Source organism: Scylla paramamosain, chromosome 6 (assembly GCF_035594125.1).
Source record: "Scylla paramamosain isolate STU-SP2022 chromosome 6, ASM3559412v1, whole genome shotgun sequence".
Classification (NCBI taxonomy): domain Eukaryota; kingdom Metazoa; phylum Arthropoda; class Malacostraca; order Decapoda; family Portunidae; genus Scylla; species Scylla paramamosain.
In genome coordinates this window covers 25,337,947-25,358,842 of record NC_087156.1, presented here as the reverse complement: position 1 = coordinate 25,358,842, position 20,896 = coordinate 25,337,947, and the positions used below count along the sequence as shown (strand labels likewise).

Sequence of the window (20,896 nt, the reverse complement as noted above, 5' to 3'; positions counted from 1 at the left end):
TGCAGGAATTCTTGTTCATATCTCTGGATGTCTGCAGGTCAGGGAACATCTGTATATACATATGTATGTATATACATATATACATATACTGTAAATGTGTGCATGTGATTTTCTTTTGTGATTACCTATCAGACTATAAGTTTTTATTTGATATATAAGAATCTATTTTCTTCAATAAGGAGTGTATTTTCACATAACCATAAAATGTATGTATGGGCCAGTGTTTACATTTTATGACAGAGCTAAAGGTTAACACTAAGAATATGAGTATCTCAACAACATATCACAGAATGGTGTGCAAGACAGTGATGATGCAACAAAGTGAGAGATTTCAATTTTGCAGCAGTCTTTTTTTTCCCCAAAGTAAACTTCTCTACTTAATACTTCACATTAATTACTATGTTATGAGTAAAAGAAAAAAATTATGAACTTCAAAAATACTAATAAAGAATCATACTCAGATATCCTCTTTAGGACAAATGTAGATAAATGTCCTTGTGAGAAAATTGACTGATCACTGTACCACCTCAATTAAGAAACCTTTGCATTATTTCACATTTAATTAATTTTGAGTAGAATTTATGTTGTCTATACACATACTATATAAATGTAACAAGTATCCCATGTATGTCTATAAATTTTATTTTCCATTGATCAATGGATCACTGAAAAGACACTCATTAACCATGAATTATAAATTATACAAGATTATTAGATCAATATTCAGTATCAATCACACATTAAAAAATGGATTTACAAAACTGCATATAAATAAATAAATATTAATCTAAAAACTGGCTCTGAGTAGTTCTAAACATCTAGATAACATTATCATTAAGCATCTCTCCTTCTAAGTATTGATGCAAGAAGGCAACATGTTTAGCATATTTGATTTATGTGCGTAAGACAGCAAAAGAAAACAGCACATAATACATTAACTAACTTTAATATCATTAAGACTATGTTCTCCACTCTTATCTGGTGTGCCTTGTAGACTGAGAGGATGGAACCCAACTCTGACTTCATTGAAATTTTCATCTTCAGTCTTTTGTCTTTTGTCTTCTCTCTTCTCTTGATATTTCGTGTAGGTATACATAAATCCACCAAGAGTGTTCATAACAATGCCTGTAAAAAGAGAAAATTTAATAATCAAATCTTTCTCATAAATGTCTGCTTGAAAAAACAACTAATTAATTAAATAAATACAAATATTACTCCAGAGTCACACTAAGCCTCAGGATCTTCACTCTGCTAGACATAGCTTTCTGCTAAACCAAATTCCACTACATGGAGCAGGTTATTTTTTTTTTCATGATAGTTATTAGTAAATTAGAGGTTGTTCATTGTTGATTCTATCAGATAGTACAATATTTTATCAAATAAAAAGTACTTAAAGTCTGATTTTAGGAATAAAAGTGAAAAGCAATTAACTCAGTGCATAAACAAGAGCAGTACAATGAATAACTCACCAGCAGTATTAAGAGGATGAAATTTAATGCCTCCAAACACAAAGAGGCCAACAAGTGTCTGTATGACAGACTTGGCCACTGCTACAAGAGACGTGGTGAGGGCAGAGTTAAGAGCTGTGCACAGGAAAAGGGAGTAGTTCAATACTGAGCCCATGGACACCAGCACCCAAAAGACAACATGAAAGCCAATATCTGGAACAAGAAGGCAAGCAAGTAAATATAACGCACAAAAATTACTATAAATACAGCAACTACACTTCAAGAACTGGTGCATTAAATGTAATACATGTAATTCTAACACAATTACTAAGATTCTTTTTGCTACTGTAGCTACATCAGCATGCATACATAACTCATAATGCTAAATAATCCTGAGGGATTGAGACTTCAATGATGCTGATGCTTACAAGAAAGAGGACTGTTAGATTGTTAGGCTGGTGGAGCACTTTCTTCAGGTAGTTAACTTATTCATAATTGCAAGTCTAATCCCATGCTGCAAAAGAATTATATTTCACATCTAATTTTAAAAACTCACCAAAACAAGCTATCATCTAAAGATGGTACTTTTAACATACTTTACTTAGTTAGGATCATCACTTGGAGCACCAAACAAAATAAAGAAATAAAATTAAGGTTGTTGAGTGAGTGAAGTTTAGACTCTGAACATCTGTATTTGCCTGGACAGACATAAATTTCAATATTTGCAACAACTTGTGACGCATGTAAGCACCACCTGACTTATGAACAAATTAGGTTCCAGACAGCCTTTTGTAGGTCATTATATTTGCAAGTGATTATTTGTAAACAATTTTGGGCTTATATGTTGAGGTAATACAACAAGGTTGTGTTAAAACAATACCGTACAGATGTTTGGTGCACCCTCTTTAAAATGTAATAGCACAAATCTTTATGAAGATGGAAGTGTGTTAATACATTTCCTCTAAGACAGTGGTTCTTAATTTTGTTGGAGGTACTGAACCCCGCAAATTTCATACATGCATTCACTGAACTCTTCGTAGTTGGGAAAATAAAATAGTGCACAAAATGAACCAAGCACACAAACCTCCGCCAAACCCCTGAAACTGACTCACTGCAATCAAACCCAGGTTAAGAACCAATGCTCTAAGAGAAGTACCTTTGAAAACCTTTCAATAGTCACATGATACCTAGTTACGAGTACAATAATGACGAAGCACAAAGCATGTGTTACCTGAAATGTACTTGCTCTTGACAATATTTTCAGGTTCTCTAACAAGTACAGACATGATTATGAATGGTGCAAGGGTGTTATAACTGTTGAGCTGCAAAATTTCCCAGGTGGAACGCTGACTCTCTGCACACTGTTGAACTAGTGTCAGGTATAGTCCCTGAGCCAACACACTCAGGCCACCCATGGTATAGGCAAAACCATCAAAAGTTAAGTCACCCAAAACTGAAAAGATAATAGTATATCAATATGATGAACTTAATTCAAATATACAGTTTTACCATTCCCAGAGTCCATTCAAATATTACAAAAAGCAAGAAGCGACCAGGCTTACACGTGGCAGTCCCTGTATGAAATATACCTACCTATTTCTATCTATTATCCCCATCCATAAACTTGTCTAATCTTCTCTTAAAGCTCTCTAGTGTCCTAGCACTAACAACATGATTACTGAGTCCATTCCACTTATCTACCACTCTATTTGGGAACCAATTTTTTCCCATCTCCTTCCTAAACCAAAATTTTTCAAGCTTGAACCCGTTATTTCTTGTTATACCCTGGTTGCTGATCCTAAGAATTTTGCCTACATCCCCCTTGTTATAACCCTTATACCACTTAAAGACTTCTATCAGGTCCCCTCTTAACCTACGTCTCTCTAAAGAATGTAAATTTAACAGCTTCAACCTCGCCTCGTAAGGAATACTCCTCATCCCCTGTATCCTTTTAGTCATTCTCCTCTGTACTGATTCTAATAGACCTATATCTTTCCTGTAATGTGGGGACCAGAACTGCACAGCGTAGTCTAGATGAGGTCTGACCAGCGCCAAGTATAACTTTGATACTACTTCTGGCCTTCTACTTTTAACACTCCTAAAAATGAATCCTAGTACCCTATTTGCCCTGTTTCTGGCTTCTATGCATTGTTTCCCTAGACGGAGTTCAGAGTTAACTATAACTCCTAAATCTTTCTCGTACCCTGTACCTACCGGAGTTTGGTTGTTTAACGTGTACCTATTGTGTGGGTTTCCTCTACCTACGCTAAGCACTTTGCATTTATTGATATTAAATTGCATTTGCCATCTATCCGTCCATTCATTCATTCTATCTAAATCTGCATGCAAGATGATGGCATCCGATTCTGACCTAATTAATCTACCTATCTTTGTGTCATCCACAGATTTACTAACATCACTACTAATTCCACTATCCAAGTCATTGATATATATTAGAAATAACAATGGCCCTAATACTAATCCCAGTGGCACCCCACTAATTACATGACACCACTTGGATTTCGAGCCGTTTATTACCACTCTCTGTCGCCTGTCACTAAGCCATGACCCTATCCAGCCTAACACCTTCCCATCTATCCCGTGTGCCCTAACCTTTCTCAGGAGCCTTTGATGGGGTACCTTGTCAAATGCTTTACTAAAGTCCAGATATAAAATATCATAACTATCACCATTATCTACTTCCTCATACACCTTACTGTAAAAACTTAACAAATTTGTCAGGCAAGACTTCCCCTTCGTGAAGCCATGCTGTGACTGATTTATCAAGTTATGTTTGTCTAAATGTTCCCTAATGTTCCTCGCTATTATTGACTCTAACATTTTACCTACAACTGAAGTTAAGCTGACAGGTCTATAATTAGATGCTAAAGTTTTATCTCCTTTCTTAAAGATGGGTACTACATTAGCCTGCCTCCACATTACTGGTACCTCACCCGACTCCAGTGATTTCCTAAAGACAGAAACTAACGGCTTACTAATAATCTCTTTGCATTCCTTAAGTACTCTGGGATATATTTCATCTGGTCCTGGTGTCTTGAACTTTTTTAGCCTATCTATCTCCTGTTCCACTATCTCCCTAGTTATGGAAATATCTGTCAGCTTCTCATTCTCATCTGCTCTAAACACCTGTTCACTACCTGGCATATCCTGCATGTTTTCCTGGATGAAGACAATTAAAAAATACTCATTCAGAAGTTCACTAATCTCCTTCCCATAACTAACCAGCTCCCCATCTGCTGCCTTTAATGGACCTATAGTATCCTTATTCTTCGTCCTGTATACCTGATAAAATCCCTTGGGGTCCGTCTTTGCCTGGCTGGCTACCTTTAATTCATAATTGTTCTTAGCTTTCCTCATTAACTTCCTGACTGTTCTAACTAATTCATCATATTGTGTCCTTAAAACTTCTTCACCTGCCCTTAATCTCTTATATATATACTTCTCTTACGCCCTATATAATGCTTAAACCTAGCAGTCATCCATTTAGGGTCATTTTTTTGTGATCTTATTGTCCTATACAGGATGTTTGCTAACTGACCTGTATGAACTTTATCTACGAAATATTTATACAATTCATCTACATTTACCTCACCTAATCCCCTCATTGTGGCCCCTACCATCCTCTCCACTCCCTCAGCTATTCGCCTCGACCTCACCTCTCTCATTTCAGCTGACCTGACATTCCAACATACTCACACCTATCTCCCCCTTCCTCTTTCCTCCTCCCCTTCCGGACACATCTTCCCTCCTCTTGTCCTACACACTCACGCCTCACCTCACCTCTCTCATCCTGCCTTATCTCTCTGAACTCCGTCCCTGACCTGACCTCACCCTGCATCCTTTGCCAGTCCACTCCTTAGAGGTACCTTTTTAATTCTTCAAAATCTGCTCTCCTAAAGTCAGGTATTTTACTAGTGTTTTTGTTTCTAACAGTTTCTTCCCATTCTAAATTGTACCTAATTTCCCTATGGTCACTGTTACCTAGCTGTCTTCCAACCTCTACCTGCGTGACTGCTTTCTCCTTGTTAGTAAGAATTAAATCTAGAATATTATTCCCCCTTGTGGGTTCTACAACTACCTGTTTTAAAAAATTATCCTGAATTACCTTAAGAAATTCCTGTGCTTTCTTGTTACCCACAATCAGACTCCAGTCGATATTCCTAAAATTAAAATCTCCTACCACACATACCTGACATGCTCTACTTAATTCCTGCCACAGTGAGGTGTTCATTTCCTCTATACTGGTTGGTGAAAAGAAGAATGAGTATATCTGTTACTGGATATATATCAAAGGCTATATTTTAACAAATATGAGTACTGACATAATGAGTTCAAAAAGTATTGAGACTACTGCTGCATTTATCATCATGTGTGACCTAAAAGGAAATAAAATAAATAATAAATAAATTAATATATAAATAAAAAGTCAATCCCTTCAAAGTACTCTCCTTGTAAACCTATTCAGTGGGTCATCTTCTATTCAATGCACCTCTTGCTCTTCAATATATATATATATATATATATATATATATATATATATATATATATATATATATATATATATATATATATATATATATATATATATATATTAATGAAACCTCGGTTCTAGAACTTAATTTGTTCCTGAATACTGTTTGAAACCCGAAATGTTTGAAAACCGAAACTATTTTCTCCCTTAGGAATCAATGTAAAATGGATTAATCCGTTACCTGACACCAGTCTACCTGTCTTAGCAGCTTATGACAGATGCTCCCACAGCCAAGATGGCTGCTTCACAACATCTCTAGCTTACAAATTATTTATCCAGAAAGGATATATTGAATGAATTTAGTGATACAGAACTCATCAAAAGATAATGTTTAGACTGTGCAGGTATTCTCTTTGTCACCAATCTAGTGAGGGAAGCCTCACAGAGGGACACAGAGAGGAGCAACCCACTTACCGCCAAAATAAAAGTGATCATAACACTTAAATATCTTGCTGCTGGGAAAGGTTACTGGAAAAATGCAGTTCTACAGTAGTAATGGTATTAGGGGTCATCAAGAGAGCCACAGTTGGCTCTGGATTACTTGTGAGTGCCAAAAAATATTTGTTTACACTGAGGCTTTTCAACAGAGTCACATTTACTTTATTTCAAAGACTGAATTACTGTCTTACACCCTGTCTCTCCTCCAAATATATAAAAACAAAGTAAATATTTGTAGAAGCTATAAATTAGTAATAAACAGCAGCTTTTGCTGTCTTTTAATATTTGAAATCAAGTAACTTTGTTTTAGAACCAAATTATGGTACTGCAACTGAAACAATAATGAGTTCAAAATTTTGTTCGAAGATCTAAGTTAGAAATATTCTATGGTCAAATACTTTTAATCATTTAATGCCATGGTTTAAAAATTACTAGACACTTAAATATAAACACTTATCAGTGGTAAGTGGCTGCACATGGACCATCCTACAATGTGGAGCTGGTCACTGTTGTCATATGTTTTAGCTATTATTTGCTATAATGATAAACTGCATTCAAGAATTTTATTTTATTTCTATGCTGTATAATCAAGTGTCACCCTTAAGATGGCAATGCCCACCAATGATGCTATCCCTTCTTGCCTCCCCTTTGCCAATTCTTAGCCAATTTTATTTATATGCCAATTTTATTTATATGCTCTGTAACTTCTAAATCGTGTCATTAAAGGCATTTGACCGTAGAATATTTCCTACTCATAATGAGTTGATCTTTCATATTTGAAAAGATGTGACTTCCATTGCAGAACACCCTATATATATATATATATATATATATATATATATATATATATATATATATATATATATATATATATATATATATATATATATATATATATATATATATATATATATATATATATATATATATATATATATATATATATATATATATATATATATATATATATATATAAATCAATGTCAGTATCACTCAAAGAAGGCATCAATGCTAAAGTAATTTGTGGGCACACTGTGATGGGCAGGAAACTGATGACTCAAAATTTGTTGCTAGCCTATTGTAATAGCTGCTTACTATATTACAGTAAAGAGGTGCAAAAAGTCTCTCCCTAAACATCAACTCATCAAGTCATGAGATGTGTGACTTTGGTAGTGAAATCCTGAACTGTTTCTGTTCTATCACTAGAGTTAAAATCACACACACACACACACACACACACACACACACACACACACACACACTGCATAGTGTAGTGGTTAGTGGGCTCGGCTCACAACCAAGAAGGCTTGGGTTCGAATCCTGGGTGTGGCGAGGTAAATGGGCGAGCCTCTTAATGTGTAGCCCCTGTTCACCTCGCAGCAAGTAGGTACGGGATGTAACCTGAGGGGTTGTGACCTCGCTGTCCTGGTGTGTGGTGTGTAAGTGGTCTCAGTCCTACCCAAAGATCGGTCACTATGAGCTCTGAGCTCTTTCCATAGGGGAACGGCTGGCTGGGTGACCAGCAGACGACTGTAGGTGAATCACACACACACACACACACACACACACACACACACACACACACTCATATATATATATATATATATATATATATATATATATATATATATATATATATATATATATATATATATATATATATATATATATATATATATATATATATATATATATATATATATATATACACACACACACACACACACACACACACACACACAGGCTGTAACGCGAGTTTCTGCAAATAATGAAAGAGGTGAAAGAACGTGTACCTCTAAGTAGAAAATGTTCCATACACATATGCATTTTAAGGCTTTGTTTACCTGTCAGAGGAGTTGAAAATGTATGGATGTACTGTGCATGTAGCTATGAGGTGATGGATATATATATATATATATATATATATATATATATATATATATATATATATATATATATATATATATATATATATATATATATATATATATATATATTGGGCACACTAGCCCAATATTAAAAAATTCAATCTACCTCAAAATACTGAGAGTACCCAAAGCTTGTGCTGTATACTGTTGGATAGAAAATTTTATTCTGCATTCAGTGGTATGTGTCCCCTCTTATTGAGAAAGAAAAAAAGTTTGTGAAAATTGAGAAATTTTGAAAAAAATCCCATTTTTGACACCCTTCTACTTTTTGCAAGTTACCCACTGACTGATAGAGCTGTGCTATCATATGGTGCTAATTTTGTTACGATCAGCCACATAGTTCTGGAGATATTAGTGTTTGAATAGTGCCACAGTTGAGTTGGGGCGGGCTGCTCAAAATGAAACAACAATCTCCATAGTAAATTTTGCTTCACTCGTAATACTAGGCTAGTAACATAAAGCCTCTATGTAAACAAATAGTTTTTGGCACTCAGGAGTAATCCCAAGCCACCATCACTACTGCACAACTGCATATTTCCAGTAGCTTATATATATATATATATATATATATATATATATATATATATATATATATATATATATATATATATATATATATATATATATATATATATATATATATAAATGATGTAGTGGAGGAAGTAACCAGTTATACTACTGATAATGCCAAACTATTAAAAATTGAAAAATTATGACCACTCTACAATAGTACAAGGGCTTGGTTGTAACAAACCAATTGACCAAAAGGCAGAAGAAACTGTAGAAAAGAATATAAAGAAGTGAAAGGAAATCCTGCTTTGTTTGCTGGACATGATTAAATTCCTAGGAAAACAAAATCTGTCTTTCAGAGGCCATAATGAAGAAATACTCACTGGTACCAATGCTAATTCAGAATCAATTCCAAATAGAAGGAATTTTCTGGAGTTGGTGCATCTATTGGCCAGATACAATCCTGTGTTACATGAACACCTGCTGAGAGATAAGCTTTTCCAGAGGTAAGCACACCATCTCATCTTCCTCACTAACTATTAAAAATTAATCCACTGACATCTTGGAATAAAGAGTGCTAAAAAAAAATTATGTCATGTAAAACAAACCAAATACTTTGCATTCATTCTTGACAGCACTCCAGACACATCTCATAAGATCTAGACAGTGCTTTGTTTTATTCTGCATTTTTTTATAAAAATTTTAATAATCTTTTTTCTTGCTTGTGTTTTATTATTTCAGACTCTTCATTCTTAATAAAATAATTTGAAAACTGGTGTACCTATTTTACTCAACAGTCAAGAAATAGGGATGTGCTCAGTTGAAAGTCTGCCCCAGGCAGCAGATCACCAAGCTATCTATGCCACTGAATATTGGAAAAGAGTTGTACATGGCAAATGGAATTCAACTTTAGAAACCAAAAAGATGGAATTTAGCATAAACAGCAGGAGACATATGTACAATTATAAGATGGGAAATGAAATTATCAGTAAAGTTACATAGGAAACGGAGTCAGGAGTGATATTTTTAACAGCTTATCCCTAGACAATCACATAAGGAGGACAGTTGTTACACTGATGCATCCAAGACTTGAATATGAAGAAGTGTGGTCACTTCATGCAAAAAGTCTATAAGGAAACTGGAAAGTATACAAAGAGCAGCAATAAAATTCATACCTAATTTGAGAGACCTATCTTTATGTAGGGAGATTGTCTAGGCTGCAGCTTCCAACTTTAGAAATGAAATGGGAAGAGAAGACTTGACTGTAGTGTTCAGAGTGATGAAGGGAATGGAACAATTAGATAGAGAGGACCTTTGTTTGTGGAATGAAATGTGTAAGAGAGGACTCAGAAGAAAGGCGAAGAGGACCACCTGTAGGAGAGACATCAGGAAGTACAGCTTTGCACACACACAAGCATATAACACTAGAATAATCCAGATGAGAAAGTTGTCCATGCAAGAAGTATTCATTATCTTAAGGAAAAGTTGGATATTAGTGCATGTGGAAGACAGGACAATATGAGTGTAGCTCATTCCCTCCCTGTATGTTACAAGATAAATAGAACTAGACAGGTAAATACACACACACACACACACACACACACACACACACACACACACACACACACACACACACACACACACACACACACACAAGATATAGCTTCCCATATCGAACTATTGTGGTTGTGGTAAACAGTGTACACATGTTTAAAGAGAAACTGGATAAATATGGTTATGGAGACAGGACAAAATGAGCTTTGGCTCATGCCCTGTACAATAGAACAAAGTACAATTAGGTTAACACACATGTACATATATACACACACCTGCAACAAAGCAGCCTATGGTAATGGTCAGGACAGACACAATGAGTGTGAATGATGGGAAAGGACGCCGCAAGATGACCACAGCCAAGATCAAGTTGACAAGTGGAGTACACCGCTTCACAGCACCATACATGGGGATATTCATTCCTGTCCAGAAACAAAAAAAATATAAGAATAAAAAAAAATAAAATAAATAAATAAAAAAAAATAATAATAATAAAATAAATAAATAATAATAATTAATTTATATAAAAAGAAAAAAAAAGAAATTCACAAAACACTGAATGTTTAACATACATGATTCCATCAAGGGTAAAGTTCCACAGGACTAAGTCCTATCACATTAATTTCTAGTGTTCATAAATTTCTGCTTATCTTATTATCTATCTTATACATTGTTCTCTTTAGAAGTGTTCTCCTCAAGGTAGTAGTCTCCTTGCTTGTTCAGGTGCTCTGCTTTTACATAGTAGCACCTCTTTAACATATGTAATCCTTTACCTTATCCTTCCATCTTTCAAGTGGCCTTCCTCTCCTCTTAGGATTTTCAACCTCACTCACACTTTCATTACAAATTCTTCATCCTTTCAACATGGTAATATCATCTCAATGCAAATGTTTTCACCTATATACCCACCCTATTCCTATTATTCATAAATTATTTTCTCTGTTAGACTTCTTGTCCTGTTCATTCTTACACTTATGAGTCTAACCTGTATTTCTTAGTGTCAATTGCCAGATTCTCAAATCTCTCAAATCTCATCCTGAACTCGATGCCATTGAGCAGGTCTAGGGGTGTAAGAAACACCACATACACTCATCCTTTGCGGGCTATTTATAAATCCTCTAAGGCCCTCACTTAAGACACCAAAAAGAAAATGTGGTCATAAAAATCTAGGGTAAGATTGTGGTCTAAGCCAATGAGAATTACATAAGTATCTATCTTTCTAACAGCATTATTATCTATTATCCTACCTAGTTTATGGCCACTGCAATAAGGACATATCACTTGGAGATGGCAGTGTTGAAGACTCATAGATCCTAAAATAAGCAAGAACAAAATCTTAAAGGTGAGTTAGTGTCCACTACTCAACTTGGATGGTATGAGAGGCTTTTTTATTGCCTATGTAGTTTATAACTGAACTAAATATGGCACAGATATTTAATCACAGGAGTTATATTGAATCAATTAATGTGGAAAAGAGGAACTACTGTTACACTACAGTCTGACAAAGTACTGAAATACTACTGATAAGATGGAAGCTATCTGTTTTTACCTGTTTGGATCTGATATCATAATATTCATGTTTCTTTCCTGCTGGTCAACTCTAAATTCTACTAAACAAAATACTGTAAAATGAAGTATCACTTCCTAGAATTTAATTAAAATCTAAATTTATTTAAATTTTTCACTTTATCTAACATGTTTATGAAAATAGTACAATGAGCACTTATCTTGATATTAAATAAGATCAAGGTAAGTTTAAAAAGAAAAAAAAATTTCACACAAATTTGACTTTTTGAATGTGTATAATATTGTCAAAGAAAAAGACACGTATTATGTTCACTAAAACACATAAAACTTTATATAAATTTTCCCACTAAATCTATCATTAATTTATTCTCAGTTCCCAGTTAACACAGGTAAGTTTGCAAAATTTGTCATGAAAATATCCCACTGAAGGTTGTACTTTACAACAATAATTTATGCATAATTTATAATGAAAATAAATAGAAATTAAAAAGATTATAATCAACTGACCTTGAAGAGCCATGAGGGAAAGGGTAGCATGAAAGGCATAGCCCATAGATGGTGCAAGAAAACTGCGTGCTGATTTCCACGTGTAGGATGGCAAGCTGAGCTTCCCCAAGCTACCCAGCATCTCCAAAAATAGCACAGTTACCAGCATCTGCAACAAAATAATTTCAGTAGATTAAGTAGCTATAAGAATGCACAACCAGCATGGAAAATTGCAACTGAGAAACCTCTTTAGCATACAACGTTTATTTACAAAACTATGAGGAGCTAATTATGTCGAGCTCCATACATCATGAAGAATGAAGAAAATATTCCTTTTTCTTATACATATGCCTCCTACTTGATGATTATGACAATACTGCAATCATGTTTAGAAGATTCACTACAATTGTTATTTATGAGGAAGAATTAATTTATTTCAAAACAGTAATATCATTACATGAGGTAATTTAAAAAAAGGAAACTGTAATTCTGACCTTTCAGTTTTTATCTCATTTTGTACTGCAATCTATGGTATATCATAAATTACTTTCAGTGTCTTGAAGCAAACATCCATAACCACCCCACTCATTTCTAAGCCTGCTGTTCATGATATGGGGGAAGCATTTAGTCACACAGTAGGCATTTTAATCTGATGGCAGTGAGACCCACTGCTAATGCCCCCCATGGCACTGGACCTCTGTCCTTACTTTAATCTTGTCTGGCCTTTCACTTTTCCTCCTTTCCTTTTTCTCTTTTTTTCTCTCTAATCTTTTTACCTCTTCCTTTACCCTTTTATTTTCAGGTGTGAGAAGCATACTCATGAAATAAGATACTGACTTCATGACTGTCAGACTTGGATGCTATAGGCACAGTTTCCTCTTGTTTTTTACTTTACCCTGCCCTTCATGTACTCCTTGAGGAGTTGTGAAGACAAAACTCAACTGTGCTGAGCAACCACACAAGAAGTAACAACCCAATCAAACGAGAGAGAGAGAGAGAGAGAGAGAGAGAGAGAGAGAGAGAGAGAGAGAGAGAGAGAGAGAGAGAGAGAGAGAGAGAGAGAGAGAGAGAGAGAGAGAGAGAGAGAGAGAGAGAGAGAGAGAGAGAGAGAGAGAGAGAGAGAGAGAGAGAGAGAGAGAGAGAGAGAGAGAGAGAGAGAGAGATAGTTAGTTTACATGTATACTATGTAGGCTGATATAAAGGGTAATCATAAAGTCTTTCCCTGATTATGAACAAAATATAAACAATGTTTTTGGTTCCCATATAGCCTATGTCTAGGATTATCATTATTATTTTTTTTAAACATGAATTTCACTGAACTTTCATCTCACTGTTTACCTTTAGAACACTATCATATTCTTCACACTTCTTTCTAAGGTCATTACTGTCTTGGATTAATTTGTCCTGCTTTTGCAAAATTACAACAATCAATTCTCTCATTGCTCTTAATTCCTTCTCAACATGAACGCTCTTTCTCATATTTGTTCACTCTTCTTTAAATCCCAAGAAATCTCTCATTCCACTCAACTCACCAAGTTGCCTTAACCCCAGAGGGGTTTCTATAGAAATACCTCTAGGTTGCAGAGTTGAAGTACGACTAGATAAGGGTTTGTTTACATTACCTTTGTCCATGGTGCCATGGTTGAGATCTTCTCTATCCATTTCCCACCACAACAAACATGTTTACGGGATAATTTTGAGAAAGGACACTAGCCGCTCCCCTTCCCTTTGTGCACTTATCCAGGCATCCTTGATGAAAGCAGTAGGCAGCAACCATGGTAAACAGCTGAATCTCGTAGGAGTGCAGCGCTCATGTCTTATCAGCTGGCTGATGTGTCTGTCTCTGTGTGTGTGTGTGTGTGTGTGTGTGTGTGTGTGTGTGTGTGTGTGTGTGTGTGTGTGTGTGTGTGTGTGTGTGTGTGTGTGTGTGTGCGTGTGTGTGTGTGAAAACAAGCATGGAATGGAATGCATGTGTATATGCAGATAAGCCGATTGTCACACTACTCATATAACTTATTGCAAACTGATTGAGAGAGCACATGTTAGTCTCTAGTGCCTGTAAAAGAATGTTTTGAATAATGAATTACCAACATCTCAATGAACATACCTGACATGCCATTATGAAGAATGGGAATGGAAATTCATATGAGTTCATGACAGCCTTATTCAAGAAGGCCATTGAGGATGAACACACAGCATAGAATACAGCTGCAGCTAATCCTCGACCATTATCTCCTCTGAAACCAAATACCAGAATTTCAAAGAAATGTACATAACTGCAAATTTTATCCATTTAAAGATTAAAATTTTTAATTAAAAAATATTTCACAAAAGAAATAGAAGCAACATTGAATAAAATATGAAATGCTTGTAAAAAGAAAATACACTAGGGATACTGATTAGTTAATATATTAAAAAAATTTTTTTTTTGCATAATCCACATTAACAGTCAGAGGCCTACACCTATCACATTTATGGAAGGGATGCATATTAGCATAGATTAGGCAACAGTGACTCAAATATAACCAATACAATCAGGTGATACAAGCCAAATTTTTTTTTTTATGTATCATGGAAATTACCTTAGCTCTTACATCAGTGACATTGAAAGAATAGGGATGAGAGTAAGAAGAAAGTCTTAGGTATGGGAAGGGAAGAAACATACTTAAAAGTTCAGAAAAGTAGTAACAGTGAAAATAATAGTAAAAGATAGTGAGAGATGCAAAATGGCAGTGATGAATGACATAATCAACAATCAGTCAAAGGAGAAGGAACGAATGAGACTCCACCCTGTTTAGGAGGATAGTGTGAGTTGAAGTATTCATGGAGGTGACACAGAGAAATGAACCATGGTTATGCTTATGGAGTTTGAGAGAGTGTGAAATGTATGCCTACATGCTAGTGGCAATCAACCCAATGAACTGCTCGGCATAGAATGATGGATCTCTAACATGGAAATAGTAGTTAGTCTAAGAAAATTAAACAGCATTGTTTCAAGTCCCCCTACTTAGCAGACTTGTAGTACTAGTAGCACCTCCACTTCACTGGGTTCAGATGCAGTACTGGGGCAATAAGACAATACAGAAGATTATGATTGGAGAACCACATTGGAAAGAACAGTTTGGCTGAATAAACTGAAGGGTTAGAGATTAGAGAAAGGTTGAGAATATTGAGTGCATCTCCAAGGCAGTCAGAAATACATACAGGTAAGGTGGTCTAGATCAAGTAAAATAACAAAATTGAAAGCTTGTTCAAATTGATCAAAGGAAGAAGATAGCCATAGCTGGTGATGAACACTGAAATTTCCAATTATGTTTTCAGCAAGGAGGAAATGGGTAAGAAAAAGTGTTCCACATTGGAAGTCAAATTGTCAAAGAATTTTATATAGTCAGAGGAGTTAGATGAGAAATGCACTGCATAGATGAAATGAGTGAGAATGACAATAAAGTCTTAGCCAATTGATGGAAAATTCTGATGATTCAAGAGCAAAGGCACAAAAACAAATGATTTTGTTGCATACATAGATGCAACAGCCAACTTCAGTCTTAAATTGAGGATAGAGGAAGTAAGAAAGTAAGAGGGAACAGAAAAGGGTCTGATGTCAGTGGTCTCAGACACATATGTTTCAGTTTGGAGATGATGGGATGATGTTCCACAAATTGGAAGTTAGATTCAAGACAGGAAGTATTTCAGAAGTCAGAGGGAGTTAGAGGAAGTATCAAGATACCTCAAGTTCATAACCAAAGGAGTGGCATGGGATCATGAATATAATTTTGGTGCTGAGAGTATGTAGATATTTGTAGTGTGCAGAGCGTAGTGTTAACCAATACACAGTTAATGGCTTGTTACATGATTTACCAACATGGTTAGCAAAAATCATATTTTTCATCTAAAACATGCCATTATCATCTCAAAGCAAGGAAAAGTATGTAGAAATTGTGTAGAAACATAGGATAACCCAATACAGACCCTCCAAACAGCTGATATTAAAGTATGTGTACTCAGCTATCCTCTGAAAACATTGTGCACATGGCATGCAGGCACCTGTTGCTTCCTAACATGGCATAGGTAAGCTTGTCCACTTGTCCTGTTTCTGATTTTATATTTCTATTTTACTCAGCTAGTTTTCACTGTCTCTTCCACATGAACTGCTAGGGTTGATAGTCACTTTCACACATTACATAATTCTGGTTTAATCAGCAAGAAAACATGGTTAGCAAAGAATGCAACTTTAAGTCCATAATACACCCACCAAAATTTTTCATGTGAAATTTTGTCATACATAACCTTCTATAGACTTACCAGCCACTTCCTGTTCCCAACCCAAATTGACAGGTGGGATGGGTTTTGCCTCCTTGGTTCTGTGTGCTTCACATGACATGTTAAATAATTTTGGTGTGATAAAGTGAGGGATCAAAAAGCAGTAAAACTCAAATTTTTGTCAATCCTATTTGTATGTTCATTTGTTGATATATTACATATGTATAAATGTGATCTGTTTAAGAAGCATGGATCATCAATTAAGGCATACACATCAAAACCAATAAACACAAGTAAAAAAAAAAAACAGTAATCATGATGTAGATGACTGTTGTACTCACACTAACTGCATGATGATACACTGGCTGACACTAGCAAATCAGTGTCTGAAAAGATTTATATTTATTGAGGGTGGAATATATAGTTAATAATTCAAGCAATAATAATGTTAATAATTCAAGCACCAACATACTAAAAGTTTACAAATCTCAAATTAGATGTAAATGAACTATTATAAAGTCATAGAGTATGAGCTCAAACATACTTCAATAAGAAAAGATTATCTACAGAAAGGTAAAAATGAAACATTATCAACAACACCTGGATCAGTTTTAAAGTTAAAACTACAGCAGTAAAAAGTTAGTGCTTGGTTACCCATGCAAAAACACCATGCAAAGGAAATAAGAAATGTGACCGTTATGTAATTACTATGTTAAGTTAGACATATCTATAATCACTTCTTGAAATTACCTCATTGAATATGTAGTACATGATTATATATGACTGAAACTGCAGTCTGAAACACTCAAGTAAATTGTCACATCTATTTTCAAGCAAACATGTGAGCTGTTGTACATGAAAATTTTTATCTATCAATCTATCTGATGCCTATTCCTTCGATCTCTCCAGAAAAGGTAAAAAAATGCAAACAACAACTACCTTACTCCATAAACCTACATGTGAGAAGAATTTTTCAGCAAGCCCTCATCGATCGTGAAGTAATACATGAAATTTGTATGACATTTCAGAGAATACAGCTAGTATCTGGAGAGAGAGAGAGAGAGAGAGAGAGAGAGAGAGAGAGAGAGAGAGAGAGAGAGAGAGAGAGAGAGAGAGAGAGAGAGAGAGAGAGAGAGAGAGAGAGAGAGAGAGAGAGAGAGAGAGAGAGAGAGAGAGAGAGAGAGAGAGAGAGAGGGAGAGAGGGAGTGATAAGTAGCAAAGTGTGACAGAATGTGGAGGGATTCATGATAACTGTGGTGGATGAGGTAAGAGATGGAACAGTGGAAGCATTATATTTCTCCTCCTTTCCTTGTTTTTCCTTCATCCCAGTGCAATTTGATGGACTCCCTATACTTTTGGTGAATGTAAATGTAAAGAAATCTGAAGAAATAAAATAACTAGCATACTAGGCTATGGTAGTGTATTGCAGTTTTTATACTTGAGAGGGAAGAGATTACACAGTAGAAACAGTGCAAAGCATGCCTTCCTTTCTTTGTATATTGTCTTGTTTAACCTTGACAGCACCTGAACAATTGCTAGATAACCTCTGTATGCCAGTGAACACAATGTTGTTAGAATACATTGAAAAATATACAGTGGTACCAAGGGGAAACTTAATCCCCTTATTGTTAGGTTTGATTAGAATATCTCAAAAACCAGGGGGTGGAGTTGACAGAGATGCAGCCTCTCCATTATGTTAATAACCTAATGGAAAGGATGCATCCCAATTGAAAATCTCCCTAGATATTTAGTAACCAATTTTTCAGTAATCCAGCTACCCAAAAAGCCAGTTTCAAAAGTTTGTTAAGGTAATGGGAAGATTTTACATGGAAAGGGTTGGAGATGTTATTACTAAGAAATATTAAGAATCATATTTGATACTATTTTGTCAGTTACTTAGCTGCCAGGATGAAACGGGTCTCTTATGCTCAGTTACCATTATTTTGAATACAGTAATCTCAGCTAAAAGGTTAAAATGTTTGGTTGGATTTAGTTTTTCAATTAATTCCACTGCTACATGGGCAAGAATACAGCAAGGCAGTTATTTTGTTATATATATATATATATATATATATATATATATATATATATATATATATATATATATATATATATATATATATATATATATATATATATATATATATATATATATATATATATATTCAAGAGATCGAAGTTCGCTGACTAACAAATGGTTACTATCCTTATTACTTAATTCACGTCAACGTACGATATGTTACCTGTTTTTATATTTGACCATGACCAGAAGATTGTGGTGTGTGTGTAAGGAAAGGTGAAGCAAAGAGTGAATGAAGCGCCGACTCGAGCACCTGATCTTGCAGGGATATTTGACAGCGACGTGCTGGCTAGTGGCTACCTCAAGCACCCGACTGGCGGCTGAGGGAAGCTACAAATGTCAACACCAGGCACTACATACCTAAACTAACTTGTTCATGTGTTACCTAGTTGTATTTACCAAGTTGTGGTTTACAGGAGGGGAGTGATCTCATAGTATCCCATCTCTATATCTATCCAGTTTGGTCTTAAAAACATGGACATTTACGGCATTGACAACGTCTTCACTGAGTTCATTCCATTTGCTCACACTTTTATGAGGAAAACTATATTTCTTGATGTCTCTTCTACAGTTAACTTTCTTCAGCTTTCTACTGTGTCCCCTTTAACTCTGTGTGTCTAAATTTATAAAACATATTTTGTCCACATTTTCCACACCTACCATTTTATCATTCTATAGATGTTTATTAAATCTCTTTCTCTCTCCTATTTTCAAGGGTAGGAATTTCCAACATTTTTAGCATCTCTTCATAGGTTGACTTGCTCAACTCCAGAACCATCTTAGTGACTACTCTTTGTACTCTTTCTAATTTTATAATATTCCTCTTTGTATGAGGCCACATCACTGCCGCATATTCCAATCTTGGTCTTATCATGGAAATCAACATTTTTTTTTTTTATCATTCCTTCATCCAAATATGAGAATGCCATTTTTATTCTTTTTAACAAATTCATTGTCTCTCCAGTAACTTTATCAATGTGTGTGTGTGTGTGTGTGTGTGTTCCCTAGTTGCATTGTACAGGATACGACCCAAGCTCATTTTGTCCTGTCCACAGTTTTTGTCTTCCACATCCACATATTTGTGTGTGCATGTGTGTGTGTGTGAACTGTAATATTATTATAATATTGGAATGATTGATCCAAGTACTCACACTCCTACTGCACGACGTGGCATACTGACAAGCTTGTTTCTACGTAAAGGGATACCGACACTCACCACACAGGTGTACGAACAATGCAATAACAAATGGCTCGCCTGTGATGACAACCGGCTTTCCGAAACTAGCCACAGGATATTCTCGGAAATACTCATCTTGTGATTCCCAAACAAAGATACTGATGTGTCAAAATTCAACCAAAACCTAACCTAGCCTAAACCAGTCTAGTGTGTTCAAGAGTGACTGGCACCTACTCTTCCAGACCTAAGAAATCTGCGTCCAGGACGCAGATTTCCGATCTGCCTCATTTCTCAACCAGCCTCCATCCCTTAGTCTATCCACATCATCCGTTCCACCCACTCATGATATAATTCAGTGGAAGTGTGTGTGTGTGTGTGTGTGTGTGTGTGTGTGTGTGTTCATTGATTAATCAATAAGGATTATTAAAGGTGATTGTAGTTAACCTTGACGATTTTTTACTATCCATAGCCTTTATATTTTTTGTGCGAATGAATGACACTGTCCTACTTTCATCAGTGAGATGTAATATGCTGAAAAAAAAAATGTCTTTACTTCAAAGCTAATGCAGTGAGCATGGTATGAAGGTGAACATTGACGTCCAAGGGACAGTGAGAGAGAGAGAGAGAGAGAGAGAGAGAGAGAGAGAGAGAGAAGGCAAAATTATCAGTCGGTGTCAGCGTCAGCACTCAGGTGTAGTTGCACACGGTTTTATGGAAGAGCGGTAGGACTGGGCGGGAACCGGCACCGGAATCGGTTCCGACCATGGTTCCGACGGATCCACCAGGAACCGCTTGGAACTGGTTCTGAATCCTGGGGCCGGTACTGCCTTAACAGTTCCGCACGAGTACTGATGGTAGATGCGCATGAGTTACAACTCACAATTCACAAACAGTTATGGAGTGTTTAAAATGTTTGTAATCGGTAACATTGATTAG

At 35.6% G+C, this 20,896-nt stretch overlaps 1 protein-coding gene across 5 annotated transcripts; it reads right to left on the bottom strand.

The window, feature by feature from the left end:
* Positions 1-165: 165 nt before the first annotated feature.
* LOC135101491 (uncharacterized) lies at positions 166-19,141 on the bottom strand. 5 transcript variants are annotated; one of them, XM_064005541.1, is made up of 9 exons: positions 18,947-19,103; positions 17,045-17,089; positions 16,746-16,811; positions 14,551-14,680; positions 12,465-12,612; positions 10,706-10,852; positions 2,680-2,901; positions 1,470-1,661; positions 166-1,125 (listed from the first exon to the last, which is right to left on the bottom strand). In XM_064005541.1, exons 4-9 carry the CDS (start codon positions 14,620-14,622, stop codon positions 935-937), a joined length of 972 nt encoding a protein of 323 aa, XP_063861611.1. In that variant the 5' UTR covers positions 14,623-14,680; positions 16,746-16,811; positions 17,045-17,089; positions 18,947-19,103; the 3' UTR covers positions 166-934. The 5 variants fall into 5 exon arrangements, with proteins under 5 accessions (XP_063861611.1, XP_063861610.1, XP_063861609.1 ...); XM_064005540.1 differs by lacking the exon at positions 16,746-16,811 and having other exon boundaries at positions 19,037-19,141; XM_064005539.1 differs by lacking the exon at positions 16,746-16,811 and having other exon boundaries at positions 18,947-19,115.
* Positions 19,142-20,896: the final 1,755 nt, after the last annotated feature.

Coding starts and splice junctions, on each gene's coding strand:
- LOC135101491 (XM_064005538.1), bottom strand. CDS start 18,966: ATGGTCAAATATAAAAACAG. Junction 12,613..14,550: donor TCTTCATAATGGCATGTCAG/GTATGTTCATTG, acceptor ATTTTGTTGCAG/ATGCTGGTAACTGTGCTATT. Junction 10,853..12,464: donor TTCCCTCATGGCTCTTCAAG/GTCAGTTGATTA, acceptor GTTTCTGGACAG/GAATGAATATCCCCATGTAT.